At 46.6% G+C, this 15,476-nt stretch overlaps 1 protein-coding gene across 1 annotated transcript in view; it reads left to right on the top strand.

Annotated features, from left to right (window-relative positions):
* Positions 1-1,939: 1,939 nt before the first annotated feature.
* LOC308352057 (solute carrier family 23 member 1-like) overlaps positions 1,940-15,476 on the top strand; it is a 48,030-nt gene continuing 34,493 nt past the window's right edge. The window contains exons 1-3 of the mRNA XM_080818106.1: positions 1,940-2,083; positions 4,760-4,903; positions 13,913-14,070. Coding sequence (XP_080674232.1) covers positions 2,042-2,083; positions 4,760-4,903; positions 13,913-14,070 — 344 coding nt within the window. The 5' untranslated portion in view covers positions 1,940-2,041. The remainder of the gene's footprint in view (positions 2,084-4,759; positions 4,904-13,912; positions 14,071-15,476) is intronic.

Below are 15,476 nucleotides of genomic sequence, written 5' to 3'. Positions count from 1 at the left end.
TCACTTTAGGGTAAGAGATGGCAGCAGAAGCCAGGCCAGGCCAATGATGAGTGCAGGGACCATGGTCTGTGGGAGTGACTTCTAAGGCGGGGAAGGTAGAAGAAAAGGAGAGTGATGGCTTGGCTCCTCATTTGAGCTACTGAGGAGGGTGGGGACTACACGGGCAGCAGCAAAAAGGACTTATCAAGGAACCATGTGAGACAAAGTGTGTCAGGCCCAGAGGAGAAGACTTAAGGAGTGAGGAATATTCTGGAACATATTGTATGGGCAGCCAAACAAAGTGGGTAACAGGAAACCGTCTTTCTGTTTTACCTCAGCCGATGAGCTAAACATTTTACCTCATACCATGGGGGAGTTTAACTGTATGCCTAAACAAGCAGCAGGGAGAGGCATAGCCAAGAAAGGCAAGACCTTCAATGTGGGGGAGGATAGAGTCTTTGAGAAGTCAACTTCTTCCATGTTATCCCAGAAGGTGACAGGGAAAAGAGATGTCTGACAGGAGCCCAATTTTGCCTCTGTGCCCAGATCTGTGAGGGTAGGGGTTGTGGTGGGGCAGCAAACATACCCACCCCCCCAACTCTGCCCCACACCCACCGGGCCTTCCTGGAGCAACAAAGCCCGGACTGCTCACTGCAGAGATCCACGTGAACGGTGGCACGTGATGTCTGTCTTCACCTCATAACTTGTCCATTTGTCCATTTAGTGTGTTCAACAGAGGTGGGAACCCATGCCCTCCCAAAGTTGAGAAGTCTCACTTTCTCCACTGAGGTGAACTCGGGGTCCCTCCAGCTCCCCTGGAGACTCATCCTTTACTTCTTCAGACCCAGAGGCCATGTTTCCGTGAGGATCTCCTTGGCCTCTGCAGGCTGTGGAACAAGACTATCTGGGCTTGAATCTCAGTTCCTACATCGGTTATGAACCTTGAATGAGGAGCTTAACAGGCCCATCAACATCTTGATTTCTTAATCTGTGAAAAAGGAATGTGAATGCTAATTTGTGGTGAGTGTTATGTAAGGCAATGCAAAAGAAGGTGTAACACAGTGGACATAGCTGAGTATTCGGTAAGGTCAGCTCCTTACCGCCGGCTTTCCTGTCATAGCCCGAATCAGGTCTCTCCTATTCCTTGTCAAACATCGCATTTTTGTATTTTTCAGGGCTTCCTCTTGGACCAATTCCCATTGATGCGTGTGTGCATCCCACCCTCTGTTTCCTGAACCTTAGGACCGAGTGCCACCCATTCCAGAACATTCCACCACCAGGAGTAGCTGGCACTTGGGAGGCTTTGGGCTTCACAGAGTTGGGGGGGGGGGTTATTCAGAGTTTTTGAGGTGGATCCTGTGCAGAGTAAGGGCAGGCGTACACTTTCCCGGACTTCTCTCTCTGAAAGGTGGGTTATTAGACGTTTCCGGGTGTTAGGGAGACAGACACCTAAGGATTAGAAGCATTTTTTTCTCAGGTTCTCCCCTGAGGGCTTCGCTCCACCAATGCACCTTGATGGTTTCTCCCACATCGACCGCAATATCCTTTGTCTCATGATGACTTCATGACGGCATCTCAGAGGCCAGGCTGGTCGGACTCTCTCTTCGTTGCTTTCCTTTCCAGCTCAACTCATTGTAAAGAATCAGCTTTATAAGATTGCAAAGCCTGTGCGTGCCACCCAGGGCCTCACCCTCACCCCCCTCTTTTCTCTGCCTGCTGGAATCTGGCTTCCAGAAAGTACTCTCGTGCCACTCCCAAAAGGCTGCACCTGATTTATTTCCATAGTGTCATAGAGGATCATTAACTTCTCTACACTTTCTCAAACTTATTGAATTATGAAACATGTGCTGCACCTGAGTGCACCTTGGTCTCCTGTGGTGATTGGAGGGGTGAGAAGGGAAGTCTGGAAGCCCCACCCTCCCCAGAGCCAGCCCAGCCCAGGATCTCTCTCCTCCTCTCTCCCTTTTGGCAGACAGTGAAGACGTTAATCTCTTGCAGCTGAAGCGGGTTCCCTTCGTTTCTGTCCTGAGAGGAGGCCAACAGGAGCTGACCCCAGGTGGCCATGAGCTCTGCCATCACCGGCTGTGAGCACCGAGACCCTTTGGTGAGTGCTGCTGAGAAGAGAGGGGCAGGCAGAACGGAAGGAGTCCCTCTGAAAAATATATTTTGAGTCTGCTACTTTTATAGAGGTAGCTGACTAATGTCTCATTTTGTGGTTTTCCTTCACTGGGATGGTTTTGAGCTTCATTTTATTTCAATTTTGAATAACAAGAGGACAATTTATTTTATCAAACACATCCACAGTGTTCCTTGTATCACCTCTATCCTTTCTGAATGGGGTAGGATAATTCCTTGTCAGGGAACCCAGTACAAAGAGATCACCTATATTGATTCATTTTTTCTTTCAAGTAAGAATCCTATAAAAGAGGAAGTACTTTCTCATTCTATAGATGAGGAAAAAAGGTTCAGAAAAGTTATATAATATGTCCAAATTCATATTTTTATGTCTAGGGAGAAAAAATGACAAAGTATATATGTCAAGGAAAATAAATGTTTAATGTGAACGCTGTAATCTGTCTTAAAACATAAAATAATGATCTCATAAAAAAAAAAAAGGAGGGCATGGAAAGGGGTCTCGGCTGGGGGTCCCGGTGCCCTAATTCACTATTCATGCTCAGGACGTGTGGCTTACGTTCGAGGCAAGATTTTAGATTATTAGACTGGTGTGCAGCTGCCCTCCAGATCCCCCCATCATGAGGCCAAGACTCCTCCCTGAGCACTAAACCCGGTGAGTGCATTCTCAAGCAGGGAGGAAGTGCTGGAAGATTTTTTTGAGTTTTGCCTTTATTCACAGTTGGTCTCTGCTGAATCTAAATGTCTAAATGTTTGCTTTCCGGGCTCCTCTGTGTTATGATTTCTTTGATCAGAAGGACTTTCTAAAACAAAGCAAAGGGAAAGAGAGAGGGCATCAGAGAGTGAGACCGAGAACCAATATTTACCAAAGCACCAGTAGCCCCCGGGCACTCTCTGTGTTTTATTTTCTTCCTTCCAAGCCAACGGCGAAGCAGGTGCTTCTGGTCCTGGATGAGGACCCTGAGGCCCAGAGAAGTGACAGTGACACCTCTGGAGGCTTCTCTGGCGAGTCCTTGAGCCCCGGCCCCGCCACCTTCCCAACCCATTTTCGAGCACCTGCAAGTAGTGGGGTGAAGGGAGTGAAAGAGTGAAGACACTCTTGTTCAAGCCACCGCTCTCCAACAGGTGGCAAGAGCTCCTCTGCGCCAGGGCCGGACCGCAGCCCCGGGTGCCTGGGGGCTGGGTGTCACCCGCAAACCTCTGGGCCAGGTCCCCGCCGCTGTCCTCGGAGGCCACCCACGGGGAAGAGGCCCCTCAGCTGTCTTTTCCAGGAACTCTTGGGAGGCCCTTCAGACATCTCTCTGCTTATCTCTTCAGAATTCTTTCTGCCCCTATTGTCATGGAAACAGAACGAAATCGAAGCAAACAACCGTCTTGGGAAATCAGAGACTTCCACACGGTGGTTCACCTGCGGCCACCGGGAGCGGGGCGGGTCTGGGCCTGCACCCACCCTCTTTCCAGCGGTCCCTCTTCTCTTCGTTTGCAGCCACACCCTGCGGGGATATGTCTGGTTCCGCATGCATGTTGCTCCGCTAGAAACTTTGAGCGACATTGACGAGGGGGAGACAGCTTCCTGACCCCCAAAGCGCATGACCTAGCTAGGGGATCGCAGGACACGCAGAAATGCATCTGGCCCAAGAGAGAGGATGGTGAATTATGCGACAGAGAGGCAGAGCGTGCTGGGAGGCGCGGGGAGAAAAATCCTGTGGGTGCGGGGAGGTCAGGAGACGTGATGGGGAGGAGGCATTGAGCTCTTGCAAGTGGGAAGGGGAAGCAGGGGACTCCAGGGGGTCCCGGGGGGAGCTAAGATGCTGACGCAAGATAACAGAGGCCACATTTGGAGAAACCTGGACAACCCCATTGGCCAGCGCCGTGTGCATGGGAGCGTTAGCCAACAAACCTAGAGGGCCAGGCCGGCGACCAGAAGCTGTGGGGGGGGTGTGAGGGGAGTCAGCGGGGCAAGGGACCCCTCTTCTTCCCGGGAACCCCACTGCTGTCCCTGCACCTGAGCCTCCCCCTGCCTCGCCAGTCAGCCCCAGGCCGTCGGGCGCTGCTCCCGCTTACACCAGCGCGTCGCTTCCACTCGTTCGGTCCACGCTGAGCACGGGCGTTGGCTGCTCTCGAAGCTGGGGCCACATGGAGGAGTAAGGCCTAGTCAGCGCATTCTAGGACCTTCCAGCCCCGCAGAAAAGATTGGTGCGGTAGCCGTCTGTTGGGGTAACCGCGCCCTGAGGAGAGCTTTGGCAGGTGTAGACGCAGGGCGCACGGGAGCGCCTCTGAGGGCAGCTCCGGCATTCTGGGGCCAGGATCCCCAGCTGCCTGTCTGGGAGGGAGATCTGCCCATTTTCTGACCTTGGAGTTGGCCCCCACCCCTTTTCCACAAAGCGGCTACTGTGCAGATGAGCCTCAGGCAAAGCAGCCTGTCCCCTCTCGGGACCCCAGACTGTACATGTGGGCCCTGCTGATGTACAATGTGGAAAATATTGGTCTTTTGAGTCTGGACCTCGACATCCCAAACTGGCCAGCCGTGATCCCTGTGCCATGGCCTCTTGCCCCGGGCAGGCCGTCCATCCCCCGAGGTGAGACCAGGAAGTCCACTTGCTTCCTCCTAAAATGCCCAGGTGTGTCCCTCTCTTGTTCCCAGCAGAGGGTGGACGACGGGCTCAACTGTCACCATGATGGCCAAGGCGGGAAGACGGCTGGGCAGGCCGGGAGCTCTAGCAGCAGCCAGCCAACCTATGGCGTCCTGGATGTCCCCCCGTGGTACCTCTGCATTCTCTTGGGCATCCAGGTAACACCACCCAGCAGGCATGGGGTCCAAGGAGGCTCTGCCTCAAAAGCCACACGCGTGACACTGGGGCCGAATTGGTCAAGAGCCACAGCTTCAGTTACTAATATTCTTGTCTTCTACATCGTTGACTGCTGGGGGAACGCCAAGCTCCTTGTCTCTCTCTCTCTCTCTCTCTCTCTCTCTCTCTCTCGGGTGGGGGGGGGGAGAGATGGGCGTGGGGGGTTGGAATTAGCAGAGGATTCTCCCTCATGCTAAGCGGATAGGTCACACCAAGGACACCAACTGCATCACTTTTACGAGACCCGTTTCAATTTATTTGATTCGCAACAATTAAAAAAATGTGATGAGCAGAGCTTGGGGAATTTGGGGAGACAAGCACTGTCAAACACTTGTGTTTGAACACTACCTGATGCAGCCTTTCCGGATGACCACTGGTGGTTTCTATCAATGTGTAAATCATGTGCACTTTAACCCAGTCCCCAGCGCTTAAGAATTTCTCTGTGGGTACGAGGGCAAGACCTGTTAAGATAAGTACAGAGATGGTCTTGTAACGTTATTGGCGCTAGTAACATCAAACCCCACAACAAACAAATAAGCAAAACCCTAGAAACAACCCAATTATCCTTCAGAGGGAATGGGTCGAGCAAATTGTGACACATTCGAGCAGGTGACTTTTGTATGCAGCTGTTAAAAAGAGATACATTTATCATGCAGTTAGGGAATATTCCCCAATGTGTAGATTGCTTTGGGTAGTATAGACATTTTAATGATAATCTCTTCTTCCTATCCATGAGCATGGAACGTCTTTCCATTTCTCTGTGTTCTCTCCAATTTCTTTTATCACTGTTTTATAGTTTTCAGAGTATAGGTCTTTCAGCTCTTTGGTTGGGTTTATTCCTAGGTATTTTATTACTTTTGGTGCAATTGTAAATGAGACTGTTTTCTTAATTTCTCTTTGTGCTGCTTCGATATTGGTATACAGAAATGCAACGGGTTTCTGTGTGTTGATTTTGTATTCTGTGACTCTACCAAATTGGTTTATCAATTCTACTAGTTTTTTTGATGGTCTTTTGGGTTTTCATGGTATCATGTCATCTGCTAATAGTGCAAGTTTTGACTTCTTCCTTACCAATTTAGATGCCTGTTATTTTTTTGTTGTTGTTGTCTGATTGCTGTGGCTGGGACTTCCAGTACTATGTTGAAAGAAAGTGGTGAAAGTGGACATCCTTGTCTTGTTCCTGACCTTACAGGAAATGCTCTCTGTTTTTCCCCACTGAAGATTATATTAGCTGTGGGTTTTTCCTAGGAGGTATGTTCCCTCTAAACCTCCTTTGCTGAGGGTTGTTGTTCTTTTTAGATCATGAACGGATGTTGTATTTTGTCAAATTCTTTTCTGCATCCACTGAAATGATCATATGGTTCTTACCCTTTCTCTTACATATTCCTTTCCTCTTTATCCTTTCTCTTGTCCTTTCAAAGTGATGTATCACATTGATTTGGGAATACTGAACCACCATTGCAACCCAGGAATAAATCCCACTTGATCACAGTGAATGATTTTTTTAATGTATTCTTGAATTCAGTTTCCTAGTATTAAATTGAGGATTTTTGCATCTATGTTCATCAGGGATATTGGTCTATAGTTCTCCTTTTTAGTGGTGTCTTTATCTTGTTTTGGTATCAGGATATTGCTGACCTCATAGAATGAATGTGAAAGTATTCTTTCCTTTTCAATTTTTTGAATAGTTAAAGAATAACAGGTATTAACTCTTCTTTTAATGTTTGCTAAAATTCACCTGTGAAGCCACCTGACCCTGGGCTTTTTGTTTGTTGGGAGTTTTTTGCTTATTGATTCAATTTCTTTCCTGGTTATCAGGCTGTTCAAATTTTGTTTCTTCCAGTTTCAGTTTTGGTATTTCCTGTTTCCAGGAATGTATCCATTTCTTCCAGGTTGTCCAGTTTGTTGGCGTAGAGTTTTTCATGATACTCTGTTGCAATTGTTTGTCCTTCTGTGGTGTTAGCTGTTATTTGTCCTCTCTCATTTGTGACTTTATTTATTTTTTCTTTTTTGATAAATGTGGCCTGATTATATTGCACCAAAATATTGCAAATTTTGGTGCAAAATACTGCACCAAAAGTAATAAAATACCTAGGAATAAACCCAACCAAAGAGATGAAAGACCTATACTCTGAAAACTATAAAACAGTGATAAGAGAAATTGGAGAGAACACAGAGAAATGGAAAGATGTTCCATGCTCATGGATAGGAAGAAGAGATTATCATTAAAATGTCTATATTACCCAAAGCAATCTACACATCAATTATATTGATTTTTTTTTTCAAAGAACCAGCTCCTGATTTCATCGACCTGTTCTATTGGTTTTTGTTTGTTTGTTTGTTTAGTTTTTCATTTATTTCTGCTCTAATCTTTATTATTTCATTTTTTTCTGATGGTTTTAGGTTTTGTTTGTTGTTTTTTTCCTAGCCCCTTTAGGGATAAGGTTAGATTATGTATTTGAGATTCTTCTTGCTTCTTGATCTAGGCCTCTACTGCTGCAACCCTTCCTCTTAGAATGCTTTTGCTGAATCCTAAAGTTTTGGATTGTTGTGCTTTCATTTTCATTTGTTTCCATGTACTTCTTTTCTCTTCTTTTATTTCCTGGTTAACCCATTCACTGTTTAGTAACATATTACTTAACCTCCATGTATTTGTGATCTTTCCAGATTGTTTTCTGGTGGTTGACTTCTAGTTTCATAGTGTTATGGTCAGAAAAGATGCATGGTAGGACTTTGGTCTTCTTGAACTTGTTGGGGCTTGTTTTATGGGCTGATACATAATCTATTCTAGAGAATGTTCTATGTGCACTTGAAAAGAATGTGTATTCTGCTGTTTTAGGATGAAATGTTCTGAATATATCTGTTGAATCCATCTGTTCTAGTGTGTCATTGAAAGCCATTGTTTCCTTGTTGATTTTCTGTTTAGGCGATCTGTCTATGGATGTAAGTGGGGTGTTAAAGTCCCCTATTATTGCTGTATTTCTATTGATTAGTTCCTTTATGTTTATTATTAGCTGTTTAAATGTGTTTGGGTGCTCCCATATTGGGTGCATAAATATTTACAATTGTTCTATCTTCTTGTTGGATTGTCTCCTTTATTATTACATAATGTCCTTTGTCTCTTGTTACAGTCTTTGTTTTGAAGTCTATTTTGTCTGAAGTAAGTATCGGTACTTGGCTTTCTTTCTTTCTTTCTTTCTTTTTAAGATTTATTTATTTAGGAGCACCTGGGTGGCTCAGTGGGTTGGGCCTCTGCCTTCTGCTCAGGTCATGATCTCAGGGTCCTGGGATCGAGCCCCGCATCAGGCTCTCAGCTCCGCAAGCAGGGAGCCTGCTTCTCCATCTCTCTCTGCCTGCCTCTCTGCCTACTGATCTCTCTCTATCAAATAAATCAATAAAATCTTCAAAAAAAAAAGTTTTATTTATTTATTTGAGAGAGAGAGAGAGAGAGAGAGAGCATGAGCAGGAGGAGGGACAGAGGGAAAGAATCCTCAAGCACACTCCCTGCTGAGTGTGAAGCCCAATGCAGGACTCTATCTTATAACTCTGAGATCGTGACCTGAGCTGAAACGAAGAGTCGGATGCTTAACTGATTGAGCCACCCAGGTGCCCTCCTCCTGTCTTTCTTTTGACATCCATTTGCATGATGACTAATTCTCCCTCACTTTCAATCTGCAGGTGTCTTTAGGTTTAAATGTTTCTCTTGTAAGCAACATATAGATGACCTTTTTTTTTAAAATCCTGACACCTTATGTATTTTTATCGAAGTGTTTAGTTCATTTACATTCAAAGTAATTATTGATTGATATCTGTTTACTGCCATTTTATTACTTGTTTTGTGGTTGTTTCTGAAGATTTTCTCTGATCCTTTCTTGTCTTTCTCTCTGTCATATTTTGTTGATTTTCTCTGGTGACATATTTGGATTTATTTCTCTTTATTCTTTGCATGTTTATTAGTGGGTTTTGATATATGGTTGTCATTAGGTTTGTCTATAACCTCTTCTACAAATAGCAGCCTGTATTAAGTTGGTGGTCATTTAAGTCTAAACCCATTTTTTTTTCCTCTCCTCCCATGTTTTAAGTATATGTTTTATATTTTATATTTTTGTGTGTATGTGAGTTCCTTGACTTATTTTTTATAGAAATATTCATTGTTACTGCTTTTGTGTTTCCTGCCTTTGTACTGTCACTTTTGGTCTCTCCTTTCCACTCAAAGTGTCTCCTTTAATATCTCTTGAGGGGCTGGTGTAGTCGTCATGAACTCCTTTAGTTTTGGTTTGTCTGGGAAACGTTTTCTCTCTCCTTCTGTTTCTGAATGATGTTCTTGCTGGATAGAGAGTATTCTTGGCTGCAGATGTTTCCCATTCAGCACTTTGACCAGATCATGCCACTCCCTTCTGGCTTGCCATGTTTCTGTTGAAAAATCTCCTAGCCTTCTGGGTTTTTCCTTGTAAGTTAATGACTTCTTTTGTCTCACTGCTTTTAAGATTTTTTCTTTATCACCATAGTTTGCAAGCTTAATTACACTGTATCTTGGTGTGGGTCTGCTTTTGTTGATGTTGTCAGGAGTTCTCTGTGTCTCCTGGATCTGGAGGTCTGTTTCCTTCCTCAGATTAGGAACATTTTCAGCTATCATTTCTTCAAATATATTTTCTGCCCCCTTTTCTCTCTTCTTCTTCTTCTGGGGCTCCTATAATACAAATGTTATTACATTTGATGGATTTACTGATTTCCCTAAGTCCATTCTTGTTTTGCGTACTTCTTTACTCTCTTCGGTCCAGCTTGATTACTTTCCATGACTCTGCCTTCGAGGCCGCTCATTTGTTCCTCTGTTTCTTCTATCCTGTTTTTCATCCCATCACATCCGCTCCTCATTTTGTTTACTGAGCCCTTACAGCTCTGCTGTGTTCTTCCTTATCTCTGTGTTAAGGGTCACACTCACGTCTTCCACTCTTAAGTCTGGTGAGTATCCTTATGATGACTGCTTTAAATTCTCTGTCAGGCGTGTTACTTATGTCTGTTTTGATTTGGTCTTGTCCCGTTCTTTCATCTGGGATACATTTCTCTGTCTCCCCATTTTGTCTGTCTCTCTGTGTCTGCTTCTGTGTGTTAAGAAAGTCAGTTATGACTTTGGCTCTTGAAAGTAGTGACTTGGGCGCCTGGGTGGCTCAGTTGCTAAGCGTCTGCCTTCAGCTCAGGTCATGATCCCAGAGTTCTGGGATGGAGCCCCACATCAGGCTCCCTGCTCCATGGGGAGTCTGCTTCTCCCTCTGACCTTCTCTCCTCTCATGCTCTCTCTCACTGTGTCTCTCTCAAATAAATAAGTAAAATCTTTTTTAAATTTTTAAAAAATAAATAAATTAAAAAGAGAGTAGTGACTTTATGAAGACGAGGTCCCAAGTGTCTTGCAGGGCAGTGTCCCCTGCTCACCAGGACCTGGCCCTTCAGGGGAGTGTCTGGTATGTTGCTGACACGTTGCTGTGGTGTCTGAGTCACTGCTCCTTTCAGCGCAGTCATCTGCCCTGCTGTTTGACTCTTGTGGGCTGTGCTTGCTGTCCGTGGTGTTAGTGGGAGCCAGGCAGGCCAGCTCTGAAGGGGCATGCCCGCCAGGGAATTTGGGAGCAGGGCGGCAGTGTTAGCAAAGGGCAGTAGGCCACTAGTCCCATGCCAGATCCCCGAAGCACCTAGGCGGCTGTCAGCTGGGGGCTGCGAGCCAGGCGGCTGGGGGTGTGAGGCCGGGCTCGGTGCAATGGTGGGGCGGGCAGCGCCGACATCTCTGCCGCCTGCGGTTGGCGGGGCACATGCGCTGCTTTGACAGAATTTGCCCTGAGCCCTGCGGAGGCTACAAGTGTCTGTGCAGCCCCGCCTCCTGCAAGGGGCTTGTGCAGGGGGAGGGGCGGGGGGGGGGAGGGAGAGAGAGTCCCAAGCAGACTCCCTGCTGAGTGCAAAGCTAATGACACAGGGTTTGGTCTCACAACCCTGAGATCACCACCTGAGCCCTGAGCCGAAACCAAGAGTCGGTCGCTTACCCTACTGTGCCACCCAGGCGCCCCTAAACTGCCATTTCTACGTTGCCTCTCCACACGGGCTGCTGGCTCTTTAAGGGCGGGGACCCGGCTGTCACTCGCCCTTCTGATTGGCCCAGGGCTGAGTCAGCTGACTTTTGCCGCTCTAGGCTCCAAGTCTCCCCAGGATTGACAGACGCCTGGAGTGCAGCCGCTCTGGTGTTTAAAGCCAAAGGATATGGGGATTCGTCTCCCCTGTGTGAGCTCCTTGGTGCCAGAACCCATTTCTCCGCCCTCTCTGTGTGCACAGGTCCCTCCCCGCGGCGGGCAGCCTCCCGCCATCTTTCTGACCTTCCTGACCTTTCAGACGCAGCTTCTTCTCTATATTCAGTTGTGGGGTTTGTTCTGCTGGTCTTCGGATCACTGTTCGGTTTCTTGACTGGGATGGGGATGATACCTAGTTGTGAGCGTGGAAGGGGGTGAGCTCAGGATCCTCCTACCCGTTCCCCATCCTCCCGAGCTCCAAGTCTCTCGCCCACTTTTAAATCAGATTATTTGGGTTTTGCTATTGAGTTCCTTAGATATTTTGGATATTAACGCTGTACGTGGGTGGCTCAGTCAGTTAAGCGTCTGCCTGCAGCTCAGGTCATGATCCCAGGGTCCTGGGGTCGAGCCCTGCATCCGACTCCCTGCTCAGCAGGGAGGCTGTTTCTCCCTTTCCTCCTGGTCGTTCTCTCTCTCTCTCTCTCTCTCTCTCGCTCGCTCGCTCCCCTAAATAAATAAATAAATAAATAAAATATTTTTAAAATTTTGGATATACTAACCTCTTATAGATAGACGGTTTGCAAATATTTTCTCCCATTCTGTAGGATGCCTTTTTATTTTGCTGACTGTTTCTTTGGCTGTGCAGAGCTTTTTACTTTGATGTAGTCCTGCTTTCTTATTTTTGCTTCTGTTGTTGGTGCTTTTCGTGTCATAGCTAACAATCTTTGCCAAGACCTGACGTTAAGGAGCTTTTCTGCTGTGTTTTCTTGTAGGAGTTTCACAGTTTCAGGCCTTACATTTAAGCCCTTAATCCGTTTTGAGTTAATTTTTGTGAGTGGTGCGAGATAGGAGTTGCATTTTTCATTCTTCTGTGTGTGGCTGTCTAGATTTTGTAGCACCATTAATTGATGAGACTACCCTTTCCCCCATTGAGTCTTTTTGGCTTCCTTGTCAAATATTGGTTAACCATATGTGCATGGGTTTATTTCTGGGCTCTCAATTCTGTTCTATTGGTCTATTTGTCTACTTTTATGATAGTACCATTCTGGTTTCTCTTTTTTTTGTTTTTTGGATTTTTGAAAATAACGTGCTTCCAGTTTTCAAAAACTGCTATCAAATTCAACAAAAAATCTGCATATGTCATTGGCAAACAAATGAAATTCCGGTATGTTTTTATTATTTCCTTTTTGCCGTACTTTTTAAGGTAAACGAAAATAACAGCCAGTTCTCAGGTACAATGCTGTTTGATTACTGTGGCTTTATAACAAAGTTTGAAATGAGGAATGATGATGGCTGCAGTTTTGTTCTTTCTCAGGATTGCTTTGGCTATTTGAGGTCTTTTGTTGTCCCTTACAAATTATAGCTTTGTTTTTTTCTGTTCTTGTGAACAACGTCATTGAAATTTTGACAGCAATTTCATTGACTCTATACCTGGCTTTGAATATTATGGACATTTTTTTATAAAGATTTTATTTATTTATTTGAGAGAGATCACAAGTAGGCAGAGGCAGTCAGAGAGGGGGAAGCAGGCTCCCCACTGAGCAGAAAGTCCCATGTGGGGCTCAATCCCAGGACCCTGAGACCATGACTTGAGCAGAAGGCAGAGGCTTAACCCGCCGAGCCACCCAGGCGCCCCTAGTATGGACATTTTAATGACATACATTCCTCCTCCCTTCTGCTAACTTTAGGCTTACTTTATTCTTGTTCTAGTTCCTGGAGGTGTAGAATTAGGCTGCTTGAGATTTTTCTTCTATGCCTTTATCACTGTGAGCTTCCCTCTTAAAACTACTTTCCTGTGGCCCAGGAGTTTTGAAATGTTGTGTTTCCATTTTTGTTTTTCTCATTTTATTTTTTTTTTTGTCATTTCCCTTTTGATTTCTTCTTATTCCTGTTGGTTGCTCAGGGGGATTTTGCTTACACATTTGTGAATTTTCTGGTTTTCCTCCAGTTTCATACCATTACCATCAGAAAAGACCCTTGGTATGATTCCCTTCTTAAATTTGCCAAGGCTGTTTTGTGACTTAACATATGATCTGTCCAGGGAAATGTGCTCAAGTCTTCCTGGTCATTAGTCTTGCCCTCACCTTGTACGTTGTTTTAATTATGAGCCTCTTGTCTTGTTCTTGTTTTTTTTTTTTTTTTCTTAGATTTTTTAAGAATTTTTTTTAGATTTCTAAAAAAGATCTAATTTATTTATTTGACAGAGAGAGGGAGCTCCAGTAGGTAGAGAGTCAGGCAGAGGGAGAATGAAAAGCAGAGCGGGGAGTCTGCTTCTCAGCTCAATCCCAGGACCCTGGGATCATGACCTGAGCTGAAGGCAGACACTTAACCGACTGAGCCACCCAGTCACCCCTCTTGCCTTGTTCTTATTCTTAAGACCCCCTCTTTGGTTCCTGTTATGTCCTCCTGTTTTGTGTCCCTGCCTGGGTTTCTTACCCAGAATATCAGTTCCCAGTGTTGGGGTTGTGCCCTTGAACCCCAGACCCTCTGGCTGTGTCTCTGTTTCTTACTGCCTGGTCTCCCTCATTCCCACTGCTGATCTGAATGTCTGCCTGTCACTCTGGTCAGGCTCCTCTGAGACCAGAGGTAGAGCTCTTTCGTCTGACGGGGGACCGGAAATGAGGGTTGGGGAGGCAGTCGCAGCACCTACGTGCCTGTCCACTCTCTCTGCTCTGCCCACAGCACTTCCTCACGGCCCTGGGGGGGCTCGTGGCAGTGCCACTCATCCTGGCCAAGGACCTGTGCCTGCAGCATGACCCCCTGACTCAGAGCTACCTCATCAGCACCATTTTCTTCGTCTCCGGCCTCTGCACTCTCCTGCAAGTGTTTTTAGGAGTCAGGTGGGTAAAACTCTTTTCCCTGGCTTCCGACTTTTCCCTGCTGGAGTATCAGCAAGATTTGCTCGGCTTGCAGCTGGAGAGGTGGTTAGGCAGCTGGTGGGACCTGCTAAAGGGAACGTGGGAACTAGAAATCAGAGCCTGGGTTCAAGTCCTTACTCCAGCACTTACTGTCTGTACTAGCTAGGATTCTCAATTAAAGTTACATAAATCCAGATTAGCTTAGGCAAAAATTCGTTCTTTGTTAATGTATAAGATCAAAGTAAGAGAAAGGCAAGGTGCATCACGTGTCAGGAACAGGGACTCAGAAGATGGGACTTGTCTTGTTTCTATAGAGGCCTGCCCCTACCATGTGTGAGATGCGGGGCAAGAATACAAACAGGTTCCCACACACTGTGTATCTAGATATTGGAGACTTACAAACCGAAGTTACGAATTCTTTTTTTTTTTTTAAGATTTTATTTATCAGATAGAGATCACAAGTAGGCAGAGAGGCAGGCAGAGAGAGAGAGAGAGAGGAAGGGAAGCAGGCTCCCTGCTGAGCAGAGAGCCCGATGCGGGGCTCGATCCCAGGACCCTGAGATCATGACCTGAGCCAAAGGCAGAGGCTTTAACTCACTGAGCCACCCAGGTGCCCCCGAAGTTACGAATTCTTAAATAAGATCTGTTCTGATCATTCCGCCTGGAAGGCCAGGTTTGAATTTAGAATTCTGCCACCACTCAAAGTTCTACTTTAGGACTTAGCCTCATGGGAGGCGGGGGCAACCCCTAGCCTGTGGCCTGTCCCCCTTCTCTTCCTACCTCAGGCTTTGCTCCAGATCACAGTGGTCTCCCCTGCATGAATGTGGACACCCCAACCTGCATGTCCAAGCTCCACACCCACCCCCAACACACACGCATGCACGTGCGCGCACACACACACACACACACACACACACACCACATTCCCCAAACAGCAGACGCTTGGCCCTCCTCAGGCTTGGGCATGTGCACATTTGCTTCATGGTCCACCTTCAGCAGGACAGACCTGGGGAGGAGGCCCAAGCAGCCTCTGGAAAAGACTCAGGGCCATTTAGGCAGAGAGTTCTTGGCTTTCAAAGGGGAGAGGCACACGGACTTGAGGTGGACATGTCCCCCAGAGAGGGCAAAGTGGAGCCCTCTGGAGCATCGGGCTAGGTGCGGGGGGCTCTCCTGTCCTGTCTGAAGACAGTCTCCTCATCACACTGCCAGTGCCTGACTTTGTTGGCACAGACAGGCTTCCCGCGTAGGAGTTTAGACAGGATCTGGCAGTCCTCACTCTCCTCTCCCAAAGCAGGTGAGATCTGCTCTGGAGAGTCTCCCATTTTAAAATCCCAGGGAAGAGCGCTGATGGGTGCAACATAAGCCAAATGCCCAGCTCTCACCCACCG

The sequence above is a fragment of the Martes martes genome, assembly GCF_963455335.1.
Source record: "Martes martes genome assembly, chromosome: 11".
NCBI classification, from domain to species: domain Eukaryota; kingdom Metazoa; phylum Chordata; class Mammalia; order Carnivora; family Mustelidae; genus Martes; species Martes martes.
The sequence above is the reverse complement of the archived record's forward strand: the minus strand, read 5'-3'. Positions and strand labels throughout refer to the sequence as shown.